The following is a 19,144-nucleotide window of genomic DNA, read 5'->3' on the forward strand; positions in this document are numbered from 1 at the left end:
TGAAAAGACCCCTGGTGGCATGTCTGGTGGAGTAGGTGTGTGTGTCAGTGCTGTATGTAAGTTGACTATGCAAACAATTTGGAATTTCCAACACATGAATGTTTCTTATAAAACAAGAAGTGACGTAGTCAGTCTTTCCTCAACTCTTAGCCAACTCTTAACCCTCTGATTAAAATGAACGGTAGATCTATATGGGCACACTGAAAGCAGCAGCCCTAACCACTAGACCACCCCAGGCCACAATTGAACTCCATTTTGACATTAGGATGCACTTGACACTTGTATGTCATAAGCCTATTGGAGACCAATATCTTGTGTTGTTAAGTTATATAAAATGACGGTTGTTGACGTGTATGGCTTCATTTCAGATACATTTTTGTACATTTGAATGTTTCAGTAATAGGACCTAGGCCTAGCATTTGAGCGAGCAAGAGAGTCAATTATTTTGATAGCAAGCCCTGATCCCAATGACTCGACTGTCTCCGCATGGAGAGAACGAGAACTGCTCTTTTTCAGAGACTCACAGGGCTCATTTGAATTTACTGATGCAGCAGGAAAATTCTTAGTGACAAAATAGTGATCAAGTTTAAGATCTAACATATCTGTATGTCACCTTTTGTCCCTCRATTGCAGTGTATTGTAGCTGTTTGGTGGTGGCATTTTGAGAGCAGAGTGAGGGAGTGGGGTTAAATAATAGATCCAGTACTGGATGTTTATTGCTGTTTTATCACTGTCTCTTCACAAAGTGCCTTGCCCTTCACAGTTCTACCAGTTGTGTCTTAAAGACAGGCTGCAGTTGTCTCCAACAGTATTTTATGGAGAGTGCATTATGTTTTCATGAATTAAAGAGTACTGTGTGCACAAACTGCCTGCGGTAAATGTGACTGATACAAAAGATAGATTACACTTCCATAGCACCCAGCGCTGCGAGGTCAGCTGTCTCAAAGGCAGCCTCTAAGCTATGACAGAAAACTAAGAGATGCCTTCCTCTCTTTCCATAAGACCCTGGTGAAATGAGAAATACAGTCATGTAAACAGTTATTCCTTTCCTTCTGGGGTCGTTGCCAAACTTCAGTCCTTTAGAGTGGCTGGTTTATATACTCACAGATCTTCCGTCATGATGACATAGTGTGGCAATTTGTCATTCATTAAACTAGTATAGCAGGTCAAGCGTAGCCTGAGTGCCAGTCTGTTTCTGTTTGTGCCAAGTCCTGGCACTCAGGATAGGTCAGGTCAGAGCCATATATAGAGAGAGTTCAGCCAACTTTGACACACAACGCCATGTTAGTGTCCTTTGACTTTTTTATGATGCACATATGACACATTGTTGAACCATTGCAAATAGTTGCCAATATTACTACAGCTTGAAGATTGTCATATTGTAATCGGTGTAGTGAATGTCCCAAACATTTCTGAATCCTACTATGGTTTCTACTTGTACAGTATTTTGTATTTCCATAGTAGCATTTCATGAAACACATTTATTGTCCTGTCACAAACAGCACCAGAGCCCAGCAGATGGAAAGGTCCAAGTAATATGTTGCWGATTCAATCAATAAGTCACAACAGGATTTCTTCTAGAACTAAACAGGCGGATTCTGCAGCAGTAAGCATTTCTGCACTACAGGCAGAAGCAGGCATCATGCCGAGAGAGGAGGGAGGGGGGGATCAACATTCCAAGACACAAGAAGAACAAGAGAGACACGGATTGTGGTTTTGTTTGGTGAAACGGACTTCGTGGTGCGGTCTAATCAAAGGCCGGCCAAAGTCACAGTGCTTATTATGAGGCTGGCTGCAGCCCTCATTCCTCCCACACAGCCAGGCCGTCACTGACCTGATTCAGCCCTGATTTGCTCAACAAGGAAAGTTATTGGCTGGAGGCAGTCAGCACTGCCTTTATACACAGTCTGTCTATATGCTGTCTTTTGGGGATGGGATGGTGCACTGCAGATTGCTCTGTAAAACTACAGTAAATATGGGAGCTCTGGCCCTCCCACTATCCAGCAGCTGAGAGGAGAGCAGCCTGCATCCATTCTCCAGTTCTGTTGAAACTGTGTCTCCATTTAGGCCATCTCTCGCCCATCCATTATCCCCTTCTTCCTCCAGTACTCTGTGTCTCTCGCCCATCCATTATCCCCTCTTTCCTCCAGTACTCTGTGTCTCTCGCCCATTCATTATCCTCTTCTTCCTTCAGTACTCTGTGTCTCTCTGCATCTCTCCATTATCCTCTTCTTCCTTCAATACTCTGTGTCTCTCTGCATCTCTCCATTATCCCTTCTTCCTTCAATACTCTGTGTCTCTCTGCATCTCCCCATTACCCTCTTCTTCCTTCAGTACTCTGTGTCTCTCTGCATCTCTCCATTATCCTCTTCTTCCTTCAATACTCTGTGTCTCTCTGCATCCCTCCATTTACCTCCTTCTTCCTTCAGTACTCTGTGTCTCTCTGCATCGCTCCATTATCCTCTTCTTCCTTCAATACTCTGTGTCTCTCTGCATCTCTCCATTACCCTCTTCTTCATCCAGTACTCTCTGTGTTTCTGCATCTCTCCATTACCCTCTTCTTCATTCAGTACTCTCTGTGTTTCTGCATCTCTCCATTACCCACTTCTTCCACTAGTACTCTCTGTGTTTCTGCATCTGTCCATTACCCTCTTCTTCCTCCAGTACTCTCTGTCATTCTGCATTTCTCCATTACCCTCTTCTTCCTCCAGTACTCTCTGTGTCTCTGCATCTCTCCCTCACCCTCTCTGATTGCCCCAGACACCTCATTGTTCCAATTTGTAATCATGTAGTGACGCAATGTCTGTGTCCATAACTACAATTAAGGTACATCCATCTATTTTGATCATCAGTCCAGTGCCCTTGTCATTTTTGCCAAGGATAATGTCCATTTTAATGATGATGATGTTGATGATGATGATGGTTTTGATAGGGATGAAATACGTGTCAGTTCATTCTTGTAATTTATCACTACCTTGCATACTTTCTTTTGTTGTTCAAACCTACAAAAAGTTATAGACAAGACGATAACGATGCAGCAGCAGCCTGTCGACGTTGTCACGTTTCTGCAGATGTGCACATGTAATGGATGTGCTTGAGGGAGCTCCATCCATTATGGGGGATAGGCTGGGCTGACAGCATGGGAAACACAGGCGGTATTGTGAATAGCGCTCCAAACTTACAGCGCACATGCTGCAGCCAGGTATCACACACATCTGTTCCATGTTGACTGGATGGATGATGCTCCCTCTGGGGGACTGACACTTCATTTAGGCTCTTTTTCTTAGGAGTTTCTAGACGTGTGCAGCTTGAGTTCAGTGGATTTCATTCTAAATGAAAAAGTACAGTCACTCACTCAGTCATCTTTTTTCCTTCAAGTATTACATGGCCATAGTCAATATATTCTGATTTAAAACATTAAAGGATAGAACTTTCTGAGAGTATAATGCAATTTTATTTTATTTTTGCTTTTAATTGTAGCTCAATATTTTACCGGGGGAAAAAATTTATGATGAAGATATTATACAGTACATTATAGAGCACTATCAGCCGTTAATGGAAACATTACATGAGATTCGTACAGCCCTTCTCTATGTTACTTGGCAAGGTATAAAAGGTATTTTCCCCCTCCCTCCCTCTCCAGGTTCTTTTAAGTTCCCCTTGACCTCCTGGTGACATTCCCATRCATCTCGGGCAGCCAGCCGCAGCAGTTTGTTAGCCTGGGATTAGCCCTGTGGTGGAGCCCCATTCAGCATGACTTTTACTCCCTGTCCCTGGCTGTCCCTGTCTCTGTCCTCTCCACAGCCCTTCAGCCCTCCCCTGGCCTCGCCCCAGCACTCGATATGGGGGCGGCAGGGGTTAGGATTTAATTGCACGTTCAGCGCTATAACAGGCACTCTCTTTGGGTGCCTATTGGCAAAGCTCTGTCACAGAGCCAATAGTGATGTCTCCACCTTGTGAGGGGGATGAGAGTCACCGACCAGGCAGAGGTGGGAGGAGATGGGATGGGGGTGTTAAAACAACCATGGGGGCAGATGAGGTGTTAGATAGTTTAAGGGCAGGCATGGATTTCTAGTCATTTAGCTCGCTGACGTAATACACGGAGGGGGATGGCTATTAATGTCTGCCTGTGAGTAATTGTTGCACATGGAGGTCTTAAGGTTACCTCTACAGTGCTGCCTTGGGATTCCAGATGGAATTGGAGAGCGGATGCTCTTTGTTGCCTCTCTCAGTGCGTGCCAGCTCCACTCTCTGCAGTTGTCCCTGTTGATTTAGCCACCTGCAAATGACACCTCACCAGGGTCAGCAGTATGAAGTGGCAGCCAGGCACTGAGATCTATAGTGAGGGGAGGGGGTTTGGAACAGGCTGAGGTGCCTTTTATCACTCCAGCCCTCTTTCTGCAAACCTCTTCTCCTTCTCTACTGCGTAGAAGGGTTCAGTAAGGGTGAGTCATTAAAAGTTAAAGTACAAAGATTCAGAGTGTGGTTTAAATAATGTACAGAAATGTGCATGTTCACAAAGGTAGGGAATAAAGTGGTGATTAATCAGAGAATGGGGCCTACAGCATGGCGTGGGGCCTACAGCATGGGGCCTACAGCATGGGTCCTACAACATGGGGCCTACAGCATGGGGCCTACAGCATGGGTCCTACAACATGGGGCCTACAGCATGGGGCCTACAGCATAGCTCACAGCATAGCTCCCAGCATAGCTGGTAGCCTAGTGGTTAGAGTGTTGGACTAGTAACCAAAAGGTTGCAAGATCAAACCCCCAAGCTGACTAGGTAAAAATCTGTCATTCTGCCCCTGAACAAGGCAGTTAACCTACTGTTCCTAGGCCATCATTGAAAATAAGAATTTGTTCTTAACTGACTTGCCGAATAAAATAAAGATTTGGAATTTACTGTAAGTATTTTAAACAATACATTCTGCTGTATGTGGAATATAAAACCTGGTTGCCATTTTACAACATCATTAGGAACGACGGTAGTACTTGCGTCTGACCCTGGATTCATGCTTAAACTAATGAAATCTTCAATACTTTCTGCTCCTATACTGATGAGTATATCATATGAGATGAGAGATAAAAAATATATAAGAAAACAAAATTGCCTCTAGCTAAACAAACAATTTTGGAATTGAAATACAAACACTGCTGATAATTGTGACATGTTTTCTCCTCTGGAACATCATCATTGATAGTGATGTGTGGGTTGGTGTGCATCCTTGTGAAGGACTGACAACACAATCATACAGTGACAGATAGCACTAAGTCAGCTGACCTCCTAGTAATGATATCTGGATGTACTCTTGTCCCAGGGGAGTCAAGTGTTTAATAGACATTTAAAGTGCCTTTTGGCTGAAGTCTTAATAATAGTCCGCTAGGCTAATAGAATTCTCCTTTTAACACTTCCAATAATAAGCAGACATATGCCGAGGAGAAAGAAAGTACAATATTGAATTCAGCATTGGGTTTAGGGCCGTCCAAATAATTGTTCGTAGATAAATAACTTTATTTTCTGTCTGACCTTCTCTCTGTGTTTGCTGCATGTTATTGGATTAGGAGTCTTTGTGCTGGGTAAATACGGGTAGTTTGTTTTCACACAGATTCAGGTTTAATTACTTTCTCGTAGTCTAACTGATGTCAAGCATCTCTGGGTCCATAAAACAGATTCTCAGTGGCATTTTCAGTGGTGAAAATAATACTAAACACTGCTGCCATCCTCCTCCTAGGGGTGTTGTCTAATTGGAGCCAAGGGGTCCATTTTAATGATGTTTGTACACTGAAACACTAACTGTTTGTAAACCTGCACAAGGGCACGTTTATTGAGACATGTGACGAGACAATGGCAGCCAAAGAGCCAGCTAGAGCATGTTAAATAGACAGCAACAGTGACAGGAGACTTTAGCTTGGCTGTCAGGTGCATTACAGATTTGCTGTGTGAATGTGTAACCTTGACACAGATGGAAATAAAGTCAAACTCAGTCAGGGATCTGTCTCTACTGTGTTTCAGCCTGCGTTCTGATTGACGCACCTACGGGCGTTTAGCAGGATGTTGGTAGGGGCTCCTGAGACCATGCAGGGAGAGGAGTGCTGGGCATGGAGGACATGGGATGGGGAGGGTTGGTTCCCACGTCGCCACTCATTTGGCCACAGCTGTGACTGACACATATTGTAACTGGGCATTTCACGCCCTGTTAGCTGCTCAGCCACCTCATAATTAGGGTGGTGTGTGTGTGCTCGAGCTCGGCTGATTTTAGAAGAACAAAAGAATAGTTGGAGGAGGTTTACAAGTATAAACTTGGGAGTTTTTTAACTGGGGAGTTACAGTATATCCTGGAAGAGGCAGGCGGGATGTTTTCTCTGCTCTTAATGTCATCTTGTTAKCTCACAGGGTGCGAGGAAACGTACCTGCTGAGCCAATGATACTTGCGAAGCTTAGTCTTCATGCCATCCAGACTCTACTCAAATCAAATGTTATTGGTCACATACACATGGTCTACTGCAGTTCAATCACCAGAATAATGTGACTCTCACCTCTGGTTTGAATCTCTGGTTTGAATCTCTTTTTGAAACACTCATTCGGGGAGCCATTTTGGGTGACCTTTCATTCTGGCCATTTGCTCCTGTTCAGAAGTTGTCTGTTGTGAAGGAGGCAGATGTGAACTCATGTCCTATACCTGCAGTTCACCAGAGCTGACAAAAGTTAGAGAATAGACTCATTCATTCAGGGCAACCTATCCCTGCTAGTCATGTCAGCATGAGTATGTTATACCACTGGCCAGAGGAAAATGGTTTCCTCTTTTAGACCACTGGTTGCCTTGTATAACTGTACATTTAAAAAAACATGTTCTTCAGTGTACAACATGTGCAAGAACATGAACTGCAATGACATCTCCTGATCATTTAGGTTTCAATGGGTTAATAAAGTTTTATTAGCCAATGATACTTGCAATAAAGTTTTATTAACCCATTCCTCCTCTGGTCTCCTTTACAGACTGCATCTCAGTGCTAGAGTTGTCACTACAGACCCTGGTTTGATTCCAGGCTGTATCACAACCGGCCGTGATTGGGAGACCCATAGGGCGGCGCACAATTGGCCCAGCGTCGTTACGGTTTGGTCGGGGTAGGCCGTCATCGTAAATATGAATTTGTTCTTAAATGACTTGCCTAGTTAAATAAAGGTTAACTAAAAAAACAGAGGGGATGTCATGACACAGAGAGCAGAGCATTTTTGTTTTGAATGAAGCCCCATAGTAAAGAACAGTCATGTTCCTCAAGTGGACAAAACATACAGCCCTATCCAAGGTTTCTAAGCAACCAGCCCCTGACATATATTAACACAATGCATAGAACCACTCTGAGAAGGCCTACTTACCCTACCCTCGCTGAGACTGGTTTGTGTGTTTGCAGTCAAGGATTGTGTGTTACCACCATAATTACCACTGTAGTTAGTTACTACCATTCTTACAGCTACCTCTCATTTCAATATGCATATTCCACAATAGGATTTAGCCTAATGTAGCAGTAAATTAATTGTGTGGTGCGAGAGTAGTACTGTGCGTTTCACAGCGTTTCCGCAAGTCATTGTTGATAACGGTAATTACGGAGATCTTCTCTCGAGCTAATTGCCGTGCGTTGTTATAACTGTGAGAGCCAGGCATCAGAACCTAAGGAATAGCACTGTGGGAAAAAACCTTGGATGGATAGTAATATGGATAGTAATATTGTAAGCCTTCATTAGGGCTTAAAAGCCAAGGGCAGAGCTGTACAAATATAATGGCTTTCCTGATCTTATGACCTATGAGCTCACCACTCGCATAGTCAGACAAAAGCAGAAAGGACACTCTTGTGATGTATACTCTGGGGTGCAGGATATCTGGGATAAGGGTTGCAAAGCTACCGCTAATTTACCAAAGTTACCGGAATATTCAGTAATTTGGGTAATTAACAGCTAATCTATGGCGCAGGATATGGTAACTTTGGTAACTTATACTTCAACATCTTAATTTTTTAAAATTCATATATAGTATCCATTTTTTTACATCTGTCCATATTGTCAATGAGTTTCTAGTGAATAGACCATATGGTTCAATAGAAAAGTGCCTAATTAAAAAGCATCTAATCAATAATAGTATTATTTTCCATTAACTCTGCAACTCTTCCAACTATTGACTTTTTCAAAACTGCCACCAGTTGGTGACAAAACATTTACAACAAAGACATATTGACATACAGTAGTAAAATAAATACAAGTGTGTGAAACATGCTGAAATCCTCATATTAAACACCAATGGTACTCACAAAGTTGATTGTTTATATTTAGGATAATGTTTTGCAGTTTTGTCATAATTTGTTGATGTTATTCACATTTTTAAATCCTCTTATTTGATTAGTTTATGTATTTTACATGTGATAAGGCCACGGAGGGCTAGAGATAATTTACAGACACCTGTGATAATCTGAAGTAGCCATAAGTACCCATTAGAAAGTTTCCAGTAATATACTTTAACTTTGCAACCCTATCTAGGAAATGTTATGTTGACCTTGTGGAAAGGTAAATTCTCCATTCTGCTGCATTTGACTGATTGAATGTCTGCTTGGCAGATGCAGCGGTCATTCACTAGCCTTCCATAAAATGTACAGCTCTGTTGTAAATGTACAGCTCCCACCCCCTCCTCCTCTCCCAGGGGTGTTTTCCTTCGGAGGAGGTGGAGTAGGTGGAGTACGGTGTCATCATTACAGTAGCGTATGGTCTCACCAGGAATTTCTGTCTTGGAGAGGGAGAGTGAGACTCATTGATCATGATCCAGAGTCCCCAGCTATGATGATAAGTATGATGATGAACGATCCGCCCTGGACCTGTGAGTAGATTTTTCACTCATCACACCGAGGAGGAGGAGGAGGAGGAAGAGGAGGAGGAGGAGGGGGTATATGTGGCTGGCTCTAGCCTTTTGGTGGCCCTAAGCAAAAAAATTAAATGTGTGCCCCCCCAATTGATGGTGGATAGAAACATTTGTTTTAAAGTAAATTTCCTGCAATTTTATAACAAATGTCATGGAATTCTACTTACGGTATTTTGCCATCGGGCAGAGAGACATTTTTTCAGTTTTAAAGCTAATTTCATGCAATTCTACACATTTTGCCATGACTTATGCCATGTTAATGATAACTGAATGATAATGACTAACAAAGTCAATTGAGGCACCCTGGAGGTTTAGATAACTGGCTAGACTAAACTTACCAATCTAAAAATTGTTAGCAGGCACGGGTAAATGAGTGACTGTCAGTGAATGACAAAACGAGAAAAACTGCTGATGCACAACCACATTTCTAACTTACATCTTGTGTATTCTACTATTCTAACTCCAACAGTAATTTGAAACCCAACTGAGTATCTTTTTTTGTTCGTCGCTTATGCCTGGAGCCGGCCCTGGGTGTGTGTCTCAGCACCAGACAAAGGTCCAGTGTCAGCTTGTGACGTGACCATTTGTTCTCTGTGAAGTGTATATGTCAAGTTGAAAGCTTATTACAACAAAGAGAGCAGAAGTGATAGATTGGCAGGCAGACTCTGAAAGTCCTCCAGAAGCTGTGAATCACCCAAACAGACCTTTAGCTAGTAATGCAATAGAGTTCCATCAACACAGACTCATCTTCTCCACTGGCCAGATTGATAAGTAATGGGAGAAGTTTTCAGGAGCTGGTGAGGTATGGAGTAGAACTTCAAATAAGGGAGGGTGGGGGTGGGTGGAGTGGAGTGGAGTGGAACACACACACACTGTGATCGATCCAGCTGTTATTCGGGAGGCGGCAACGGGAGAAGGAGGGGTTGGCCCCATGAGGCCATTTTTGCTGTGGCTTCCCGGCCGACAGGCACACACGCACGCGCACACTCAGGAAGGTCATTCATTGTCAGCAGCAAAGTGTTCTTCTTCCTCCAAGTATAGTTAATTTGCAGGCCAAGAACATCATAACCATTATGGTTGAAGGTTACCCAGGGGGTAAGATGCTTTATCTCATTAAACACTTAAGAGTGGTGGTACTGTGTAGACTTTATGACGTCTTGATGGCAGGAGCAGGGGACATTGCTCAAAATCACAGCAGTGTTCTACTAGACTCAAGTGTAGGGAAGTATTTACCAGGATGGAGTTTATTTGGTCACAGGGTTAATTTAATGATTGACCTGCTGCATTTTAATGAAAGTGACGAGGACACAAAATAGAAATCGATGGGTTTTAATAACAATGGTGGGGAATGCATTGGAGCCTGAAAAATTTTGTTTTTCTCAGGGTTACTATTCCCCAGAATGCATTGCTGTATATTATATTCCAAAAGCAAATTACAGTACAAAACAAGAATCTCTCAATTCATATACATTTTCTGTACATAATGCCTATACCTATGTCATTGCTCAGGAAGAAGCATTTTCTGTTTAAAGCAGGCCCCCGTCAAATAAACTATAGACACAGAAAGTGCCATTGCCATTCTGAAGTATGGCAGCCTGTCCACTGACATTGTCTACCATGGTAAAAGTGAGTTAGTAGGGAGAGTGGTATAGTACTGGTGCCGTCATCATGTAATGTGATGTGTGTTGTGAGATGTGATCTCCCAGGCAGATGCCAGTCTCATCCCATCACTCCTGCCTGATTTGCAGAGCTCCCTCCCTAAGGAGTGGAGTAGGTGTGTCGAGGGTCAGCGGGTTAATATCTAATCAACTGGATAAGGTCTCCAGAGCAGTCTGGCTGGCTGGCTTGTTGGCTGCTACAGAGGTCTCCAGAGRAGTCTGGCTGGCTGGTCCAGAGGTCTCCAGAGCAGTCTGTCTGGCTTGTCCACAGGTCTCCAGAGCAGTCTGGCTGGCTGGCCCAGAGGTCTCCAGAGCAGTCTGGCTGGCTGGTCCACAGGTCTCCAGAGCAGTCTGTCTGGCTGACTAGCTGGGTGATGGGCCCTACTGGTGGATGGAGGGAGTTGGAGCTTCGAGCTCCGCTAATGGGAAAACAGACAAATCACTGGCAACCCAGACACCGCAGCCCTCAGCAGACACATTGATGTCCAGACTCACTACAGTACGTGACTGCAAATGCTGACTGTTCCCCTCTCACATCGCCCCTCATCCCCCTTCCCTCCCCTCCATTCTCTTTTCAACAAAACCCAAATGTCAGGTCAGTCTCAGAACTGTAGATTATCTCTGGCGCACCACAATATTACCCTGCCATCAGGGGCAGGACAACCTTGGGTGGCCCAAAGGAGACGTGGGGTATACTTACTGTATTCAGATACAGAGGAAAATGACTAAGGGCCTGTCATTCATGTTTATATTGCTGCTCTGGATGACAGGATGAAAGTCTAATGGTGCAGAATGGTGTGCAGTAAAAGTTATTGAAGTAGGCGTCCAGTGTCGAGCCACTGCTTTGCCCTTTAGAAAGATACTGAACAGGATCTGGCAAATGAAAAGGATGTCTCAACATATAAAGCGTTAACATACAGTATGTGTTGCTACCATGTGACAGGTGTCATGGGGGGTTTAAGAATAGTTTATATATTCCAGCCTGTCCACTGACATGTCCTTGTTGTTTTTCTCCCTCTCTGACCAGGCTAACCATCCACGCTGAGTGTCCCATGCACTTGGAGGATTTCCCCATGGATACACATGCCTGCCCTCTGAAGTTTGGGAGCTGTAAGTCTCTCTAGATATACATCTGATTCTGGTCCATATAGCTGACATCACAGAAATAGAGGTCATAGAGCAAAATCAAATCAAATTTGATTTGTCACATGTGCCGAATTCAACAGGTGTAGACCTTACCATGAAATGCTTACTTACAAGCCCTTAACCAAAAACACAGTTCACAAAACTGTAAAAAGTAAAACATTTAATAAAAAGTAACCAAATAAAATAACAATACCGAGGCTATATACAGACATATACATGTTAAACAATGGTCTGTTGTTCTCTACCATATCAATCAAAGGTTTAAATCCATTTAATCTGGCCGCAGCCTTGGACCGTGTGAATTGCATGTGGAGTGTAATAGACATCTTGTCCATTAGTTCTATCTCCATCCCTGCCGCTTACGGGTTCTTTTGAAGATGCAGAACTTTTTGTGGAAGGCACCACACAGCGCACAGATCCCCTCGTGCACTCAACGTCGTCGAGATTTGTCAAGTTTCCTTGTAGGCGGGCTATTTTGCGGGGAAAACTATGTCAAACTCATTTAGCCCTGGAGGACGCGTTTGGTCTTTAATGAGGTCCGGAGGGCTGCACTGAATTTTTATTATATGCCTTTGTCGTACAAATTTGCAAAAAATAGTCTTCTATCCATCGTTTTTAAAATTTTCGGTGCTCCCTGACTGTCTAGCTTTCATTTTACAAATTATTATCGAGCTGGACACAGTCAACAAACTGTATGAATGTAGATCCATTACCCACGGGCCGTATTTTTGACAACCCTGCTCTAAGTCGTACGTTTCACAGCGTATAGAACAGGGAGAGGTTATTTTATAAGTTATTGTTCCTAGAAATAAGAACTCTGTCAATGACATATTAAAGGTCAGAGTGTCTCAGAGCTGGCCAGGGTTGTTGTGAATAAAACATCAGGCGGCCAATAAAACAAAAGGAGCCCTTTCAGGGCCGTTGCTTCCTTCAGCGAGCAGGGCTCTTATTGGCAGACTGTCACAATGCCCCCTTCGGCACGGCTCCTCTTCTGATCTGTATTTATATCAACAGAAATCCACTGCAAAGCCCAGGAACAATCGTCTCCTTAATGCAACGGCACACGGTTGGCAAGTAATTAGCGGCTTTTGTTGAGGCCTGACGTGCTACAGGCAATCTGCTGCAGCACTGTGCGCCGCTCGCCCCAATCACCGCTATTTTACATGACATTTATTTTCATTGGAAATGGCACAGCAATCACAAACATAATGTAGATGCCTTTTATTCTCCCTCCCTGCGAGCTCTGAACCTCTCAGGGTTTCACATTCTGAATATAAGCTAAAGAGAGCCAGGGTTTGTTTTGTCCCTCGAGATATAAAATAATTTGGCTGTAGATTTATGATGCTATGTTGTTCATAAAGGGGATCTCCGAGCCAGACAGGTTGCTGTAACAGAACAAGGCAGATGTACCTAAAGTACAACATTTAGATGCAGTTTTGCTCATTCAAATATTCTATAGTTTTTTTATCATGGGATCAGTAATATGCCCGCCCCAATCATGTTTTTTTGTTCTGGATTTTAGTGAGCAGCAATATTTATGTGTGCTGCATTATCCTTACAACTGGTTATGGAGACTTGTATCCTCGACTTTATGCAGACATGAAATTCGGCATGTACGTTATGCGCAGATTCAGAGACAATGGACATCCAGAGAGAATTGACATCCTCACTCTCCTACTTTCTGAGCATAAGTATAGTGAATGATTTCAAAGCCTTGGATAGTGGGCCGAATCTTTACTGTGCAATGAAAGTGTTTGACATAGTTGACCTTCTCTGCTGAGCGGAGCTGAGAGTCTGACCACACTGAGTAGATGGAGACATAGAACACACACGATGACAGAATAATACCCTTCATTACCAATTACAATTGTTGTAGATGAAGAGGCATTCAAGTAGATGCATTAACTATTTTTATTAATGATCTCCCATGAGTATAAAACAATAATTTCTCTGTGGCTATCAACATTTAATTAGCAAACCTCAGGCTGATGTGTGAATGATGATGTTATTGGTGCTCAGCTGGGTGTTTTCACCATCCTCCATCTGCTCTTCTACTGCAATGTTTGTGCCTGTGTGTGTGCGTGTGTGCGTGTATGCGGGTGCGTGTGTGCGTGTGTGTGTGTGTGTGTGTGTGTGTGTGTGTGTGTGTGTGTGTGTGTGTGTGTGTGTGTGTGTGTGTGTGTGTGTGTGACTGTGTCTTTAAATGCTTTTTAAGCTCCTTTCCCTAAGTTTGACCTTGTGGATTTTAAGCCCCATTTTTGACATCATTCCTTGTGCTGATGTACCTTCAGTTCAAGGTGCCAAATGTATAAACGAATCAAAACACATGGCCGCCTGCTTTTATTAAACTCTAATTCAAATAGACTTCATTGATATGCATTTATTCAGATCGATGCCACCCCCTTTCTTATTACCATTGATTTGCCATCATCAGAATCAGCCAATTGTAGCACTGCTGCATTATTCACTCTACATGGAAACTGACATGTACTACTCTCATTATTTGTCACTTCCTCTACCGGTCTCTCTCTCTCTCCCTCTCTCTCTCTCTCTCTCTCTCTCTCTCTCTCTCTCTCAGATGCGTATACAAACAATGAGGTTGTCTATCTCTGGACCAAAGGAGATGAGGACTCTGTAGTCGTAGCAGATGATGGGTCAAGGCTAAACCAGTATGACCTACTGGGCCACGTTATTGGGAAAGAATCTATGATTTCCAGCACAGGTAGCCCATACAACATGTCTGCCACTCAAATGAACATGCAGTTCCAGCACAGGTTCTATTATACCATATGATCAAGTCATTAACACTGAGATAACATCAGAACAAAGGTGTTCACTAATGGAACATCTGCTTTAAATTTCTCACGAAAACCTCTCTTTTCAGCTCCTGGCTTGCAAGACAATTTGGATTAATTCATTTCTCTCCTTTTTCCTTTGTACACCGTTGGCATATACTTACAGATTCTATTTGTGTCTTTTTGTAAAGTTATTTAACTGAGCGGTTCTTCAAGCGGCTGCCTCATCGATTTGTCTCTGCTAGTATTATTGGGGTCAGTGCGGTCTCACCACTGAAAGGAAGACTTGCTGAGTTTGGGGAAAGGACGTAAACACTGATTTCTTATAGGCTGGTGGAGAAATACTGACAAACTCTCCTGTTATCCAACACTACATCTGTGAACAAAATGGAAAATGTGTAAATGCAGGGTAGATGAAGAAGAAGATGAATCTTTGTGGCGGCTCCCATTTACATGTTATTTGGAAGAACACACAAGCACTCTGATTTCAGATTGAAACACACATTGATCTGCCCAGTTTCAGCAAGTATTTTTTTAAATGGTAGCCAAGAGTAAAACTATTCAACTTGTTCAGTAGTAAGATAACTATTCAGCAGTAGTAGAAAGATAAGGAGCCTTGGAGCAGAAGGGAGAATGCTACTTTTCCTCTGATTGAGCTCTGGTCTGAAAGCCATTTGAATTGGCACTGAATTATAGGACACTCTGTCAGCCAGCACTGTTGATCAGCCATTCATTTGATCTTAAATTCTGATTGCTATAGCTGCTGCAAAATCCCTTTATCTACAACACCCACAATAGTGAGTTTTTGTTCTCTCACTTTCCTCTTGGGAGAGTGTCAACCTGTTTTTACCAGGCAGAGACAGCTATTCAAATTAGGGAAGCTATTCAAGTGTCTTGCTCTCAAGGAAACAGGTCTCTGTGAGATAAAGATGGTGTCTAACCTCTATTTAGTCACTGTGATGCACTAGGGCACTTTGTCTCACTTCTCTCATTGTCTCAGTTTGGTTGCATGGTTGCAGTGATAGAGGCAGGCATGGTGAGGCAGATGGGTACTGAGGAGGGTTGTCCTATAGAGTAAGGGACACCTGAGGTGTGGTAGAACCGTCCTTTGTGTATATTCACTGTAACACCACATGGACTCCTCATACTGACTCACATCACTGACTCACATCACTGACTCACATCACTGACTCGCATCACTGACTGACATCACTGGCCTCAACAACTCAACATGAGATATATCTCAATGAATCTTGTACCACAGAGTGTTCTCAGTATCTGCTGTACGTACTGGACATACAGGCTTGAGGATAGGGAATATCTGTCGTCTTAGCACTGTTTAATTTTCCTGTCTTCCCATGTCAACAAACATAGTGGTATGTGTCACCTTTACTCAGCACATAAGAGTGTGTCTGTCATCCAGGAAATAGATTCTCAGCACATTGGGGGCTGTGGATCATGTGGTGCAGGATATGTTTTTAAAACACAGTTGATCATACTGTATCACATATTTATTTTCCTGAACCCACACAGTGAGGTGTGCTGCTCTCAGCCTCTCACACATACCAGCACTTGTTTGTCAGCGTATTACCGATGCCACTGCAGCCAGCTCTCCTCTCCCCCTAACCCTAACCCTAACCCTAACCCTTCCGGTCAATAGATCTAATCCAGACCAACAGTGGAGGGAAAACCAATCTCTGCCTTTAACAACCAGACACTGTGATAAACAAGCGATCAGTTAACCTCCACTCTCACAAACATATACTCTGCTTCCCACAGGATCCCAGTGCTGTGCTAGCATGCATGTGGCTGTATTAACACAATTCCAGTGCTGTGCTAGCATGCATGTGGCTGTATTAACACAATTCCAGTGCTGTGCTAGCATGCATGTGGCTGTATTAACACAATTCCAGTGCTGTGCTAGCATGCATGCATGTTGTATTAACTTTCATAAATATAGTTCTGAATATTTCAGCAGAGTCCTTGTGTTTGTCTGGACTGAACATGAGCTGCATTAATAATTCATGTCCTCTGCATCTCTCTCTCGTTCTCTGTCTCTCCCCCCCTCCTCAGGAGAATATGTAGTGATGACAACGTATTTCCATTTGAAAAGGAAAATTGGCTATTTTGTGATTCAAACCTACCTTCCGTGCATCATGACTGTCATCCTGTCTCAGGTCTCCTTCTGGCTAAACAGAGAGTCGGTTCCTGCCCGCACTGTATTCGGTGAGTGTCTTCCCCTATCTCCTTAACCCCAAAATGCACTTAATGAGTAATTTAACCATTCCGACAATTTGGAGTGTGGCAACAATGGAGCTGTTGTTTAAATTATGAAGCTACATCAAAACAAGTGTGCAGCAGTGGCAGCTTACGCATTTGTGGAGCAGCTTTTGTTCACATCATCAGATGCATTCAGTAAATTGGCGTGCCAGGGGAGGGTAGACATAGTTCATCTTTCCGAAGTTGTGGTTCACACGGTGAAGTGTAAAAAGCAGCTTGGTGCCCATGTTGGCTTTGCTGGGCCCTGGACAGTGATGAATTTGGGTTTAAAACTGTGCTTGGATCACAGGATTGACCTGTAATTAACTTGGCCACCATAAAACCACCTAATTAATTACAGATTAACGCAAGCAAACTTGGAAAGGAATTAAGTAGGAGAAAGTGAGGCCGTTTACCTCCGGGGACAGAGTGATAAGAGTGCTGCAGTGGCATCTCTCGGCGGGGTATTGAACGTGCTTTGCAGAAAGTTTAAACCGGACAAGTTTTAAGAGATTATTGRTTATTGAGCTCTTGCTAACTTTGGCAAGGTGTCTGGCTTTGTCAACACTTTTTGTGGGGCAGACGTATCAGATGCAAAGCACAGCTGATCCTGCCAGCATCGCTATGGAGACTTAGAAAGGGTGAGATCCTGCTTCCTCTGTGATGGGTCAGAATGAAAGATGAGCTCTGACAATTTGWGTTGGTAGACTAGAAAGCAACGGCAGCCCATTCAGGCTTAGGGGAAATGATAGTAACAGACAAGTTGTGCTCAGTCCTCCAAAAGCAATGTCAAGGTAAATAATGAAAACAGTCAAACTTCAAGTTGGAGAAAGCATTTCCTAATCTAGGACTAAAACTTTAATTAAAACGACAGCTGAAGGCCAAGAAACTTCAAGAAAAGGAAGTATTGTATGGTCTCCTGACACATATAGCATTATTGTAGGCTGGCAGTAAAACACTTTGCTTTCAAATTACTCAGAAGATCTGGTATAGACATTTAGTCTGATAGTGTTGTTACAGTTCAGACTAGCTAGTGCATGTGAGTCACTAACACACCTAGAAATGTATCTGTGTTCAAATCATACAGCTTGGACGTTTGACCACTAACAGTTCTGGAAACATGACTAGTTGGGGAAATCGGAGTAATTGAAAAATATTAATCTGACTACCTAGTGCCTCTCATGTAAAGAAGTCAACCAGCATATGTTTATTTTAACCAGTTTACCCCACACTATTCCCCCTCCTCTCTCCTCGGTCATGGACACCCACGGCTTCGCCTCTCAGCCTGCCATGAGGAGAGTGTCATGGCAACCCAAAGTGCCTCCCCCAGCAGAGAGAGCAGACCTCTGTTGGGCAGTTAATTAGTGTTTCAGAACAGGGCAGGGCATGCTGCGGAGCACAGTGGAGAAATACACTTGCTAGCCGCCTTGATTTGTTTGGATTTGCTCTGCACATAAGGTGCGAGGAATTCACATTCTTACAGCCATGCAGAAATGATCTGGTATTTTTCTCTGGCACAATTTTTTATTTTTTTATTTCACCTTTATTTAACCAGGTAGGCAAGTTGAGAACAAGTTCTCATTTACAATTGCGACCTGGCCAAGATAAAGCAAAGCAGGTCGACACATACTGTACAACAACACAGAGTTACACATGGAGTAAAACAAACATACAGTCAATAATACAGTAGAAAAATAAGTCTATATACAATGTGAGCAAATGAAGTGAGATAAGGGAGGTAAAGGCAAAAAAAAGGCCATGGTGGTGAAGTAAATACAATATAGCAAGTAAAACACTGGAATGGTAGATTTGCAGTGGAAGAATGTGCAAAGTAGAGATYGAAATAATGGGGTGCAAAGGAGCAAAATAAATAAATAAATACAGTAGGGGGAGAGGTAGTTGTTTGGGCTAAATTATAGATGGGCTATGTACAGGCGCAGTAATCTGTGAGCTGCTCTGACAGCTGGTGCTTAAAGCTAGTGAGGGAGATAAGTGTTTCCAGTTTCAGAGATTTTTGTAGTTCGTTCCAGTCATTGGCAGCAGACAACTGGATGGAGAGGCGGCCAAAGGAAGAATTGGTTTTGGGGGTGACCAGAGAGATATACCTGCTGGAGCGCGTGCTACAGGTGGGTGCTGCTATGGTGACCTGCGAGCTGAGATAAGGGGGGACTTTACCTAGCAGGGTCTTGTAGATGACCTGGAGCCAGTGGGTTTGGCGACGAGTATGAAGCGAGGGCCAGCCAACGAGAGCGTACAGGTCGCAGTGGTGGGTAGTATATGGGGCTTTGGTGACAAAACGGATGGCACTGTGATAGACTGCATCCAATTTATTGAGTAGGGTATTGGAGGCTATTTTGTAAATGCCATTGCCGAAGTCGAG

General features: G+C 43.3%; 1 protein-coding gene across 1 annotated transcript in view; it reads left to right on the forward strand.

Annotated features, from left to right (window-relative positions):
- Window positions 1–19,144, forward strand: part of gabra3 (gamma-aminobutyric acid type A receptor subunit alpha3) — a 153,429-nt gene that overhangs the window by 111,094 nt on the left and 23,191 nt on the right. The window contains exons 6-8 of the mRNA XM_023987897.2: window positions 11,592–11,674; window positions 14,289–14,432; window positions 16,579–16,731. Coding sequence (XP_023843665.1) covers window positions 11,592–11,674; window positions 14,289–14,432; window positions 16,579–16,731 — 380 coding nt within the window. The remainder of the gene's footprint in view (window positions 1–11,591; window positions 11,675–14,288; window positions 14,433–16,578; window positions 16,732–19,144) is intronic.

Source organism: Salvelinus sp. IW2-2015, linkage group LG5 (genome assembly GCF_002910315.2).
Source record: "Salvelinus sp. IW2-2015 linkage group LG5, ASM291031v2, whole genome shotgun sequence".
Taxonomy (NCBI): Eukaryota; Metazoa; Chordata; class Actinopteri; order Salmoniformes; family Salmonidae; genus Salvelinus; species Salvelinus sp. IW2-2015.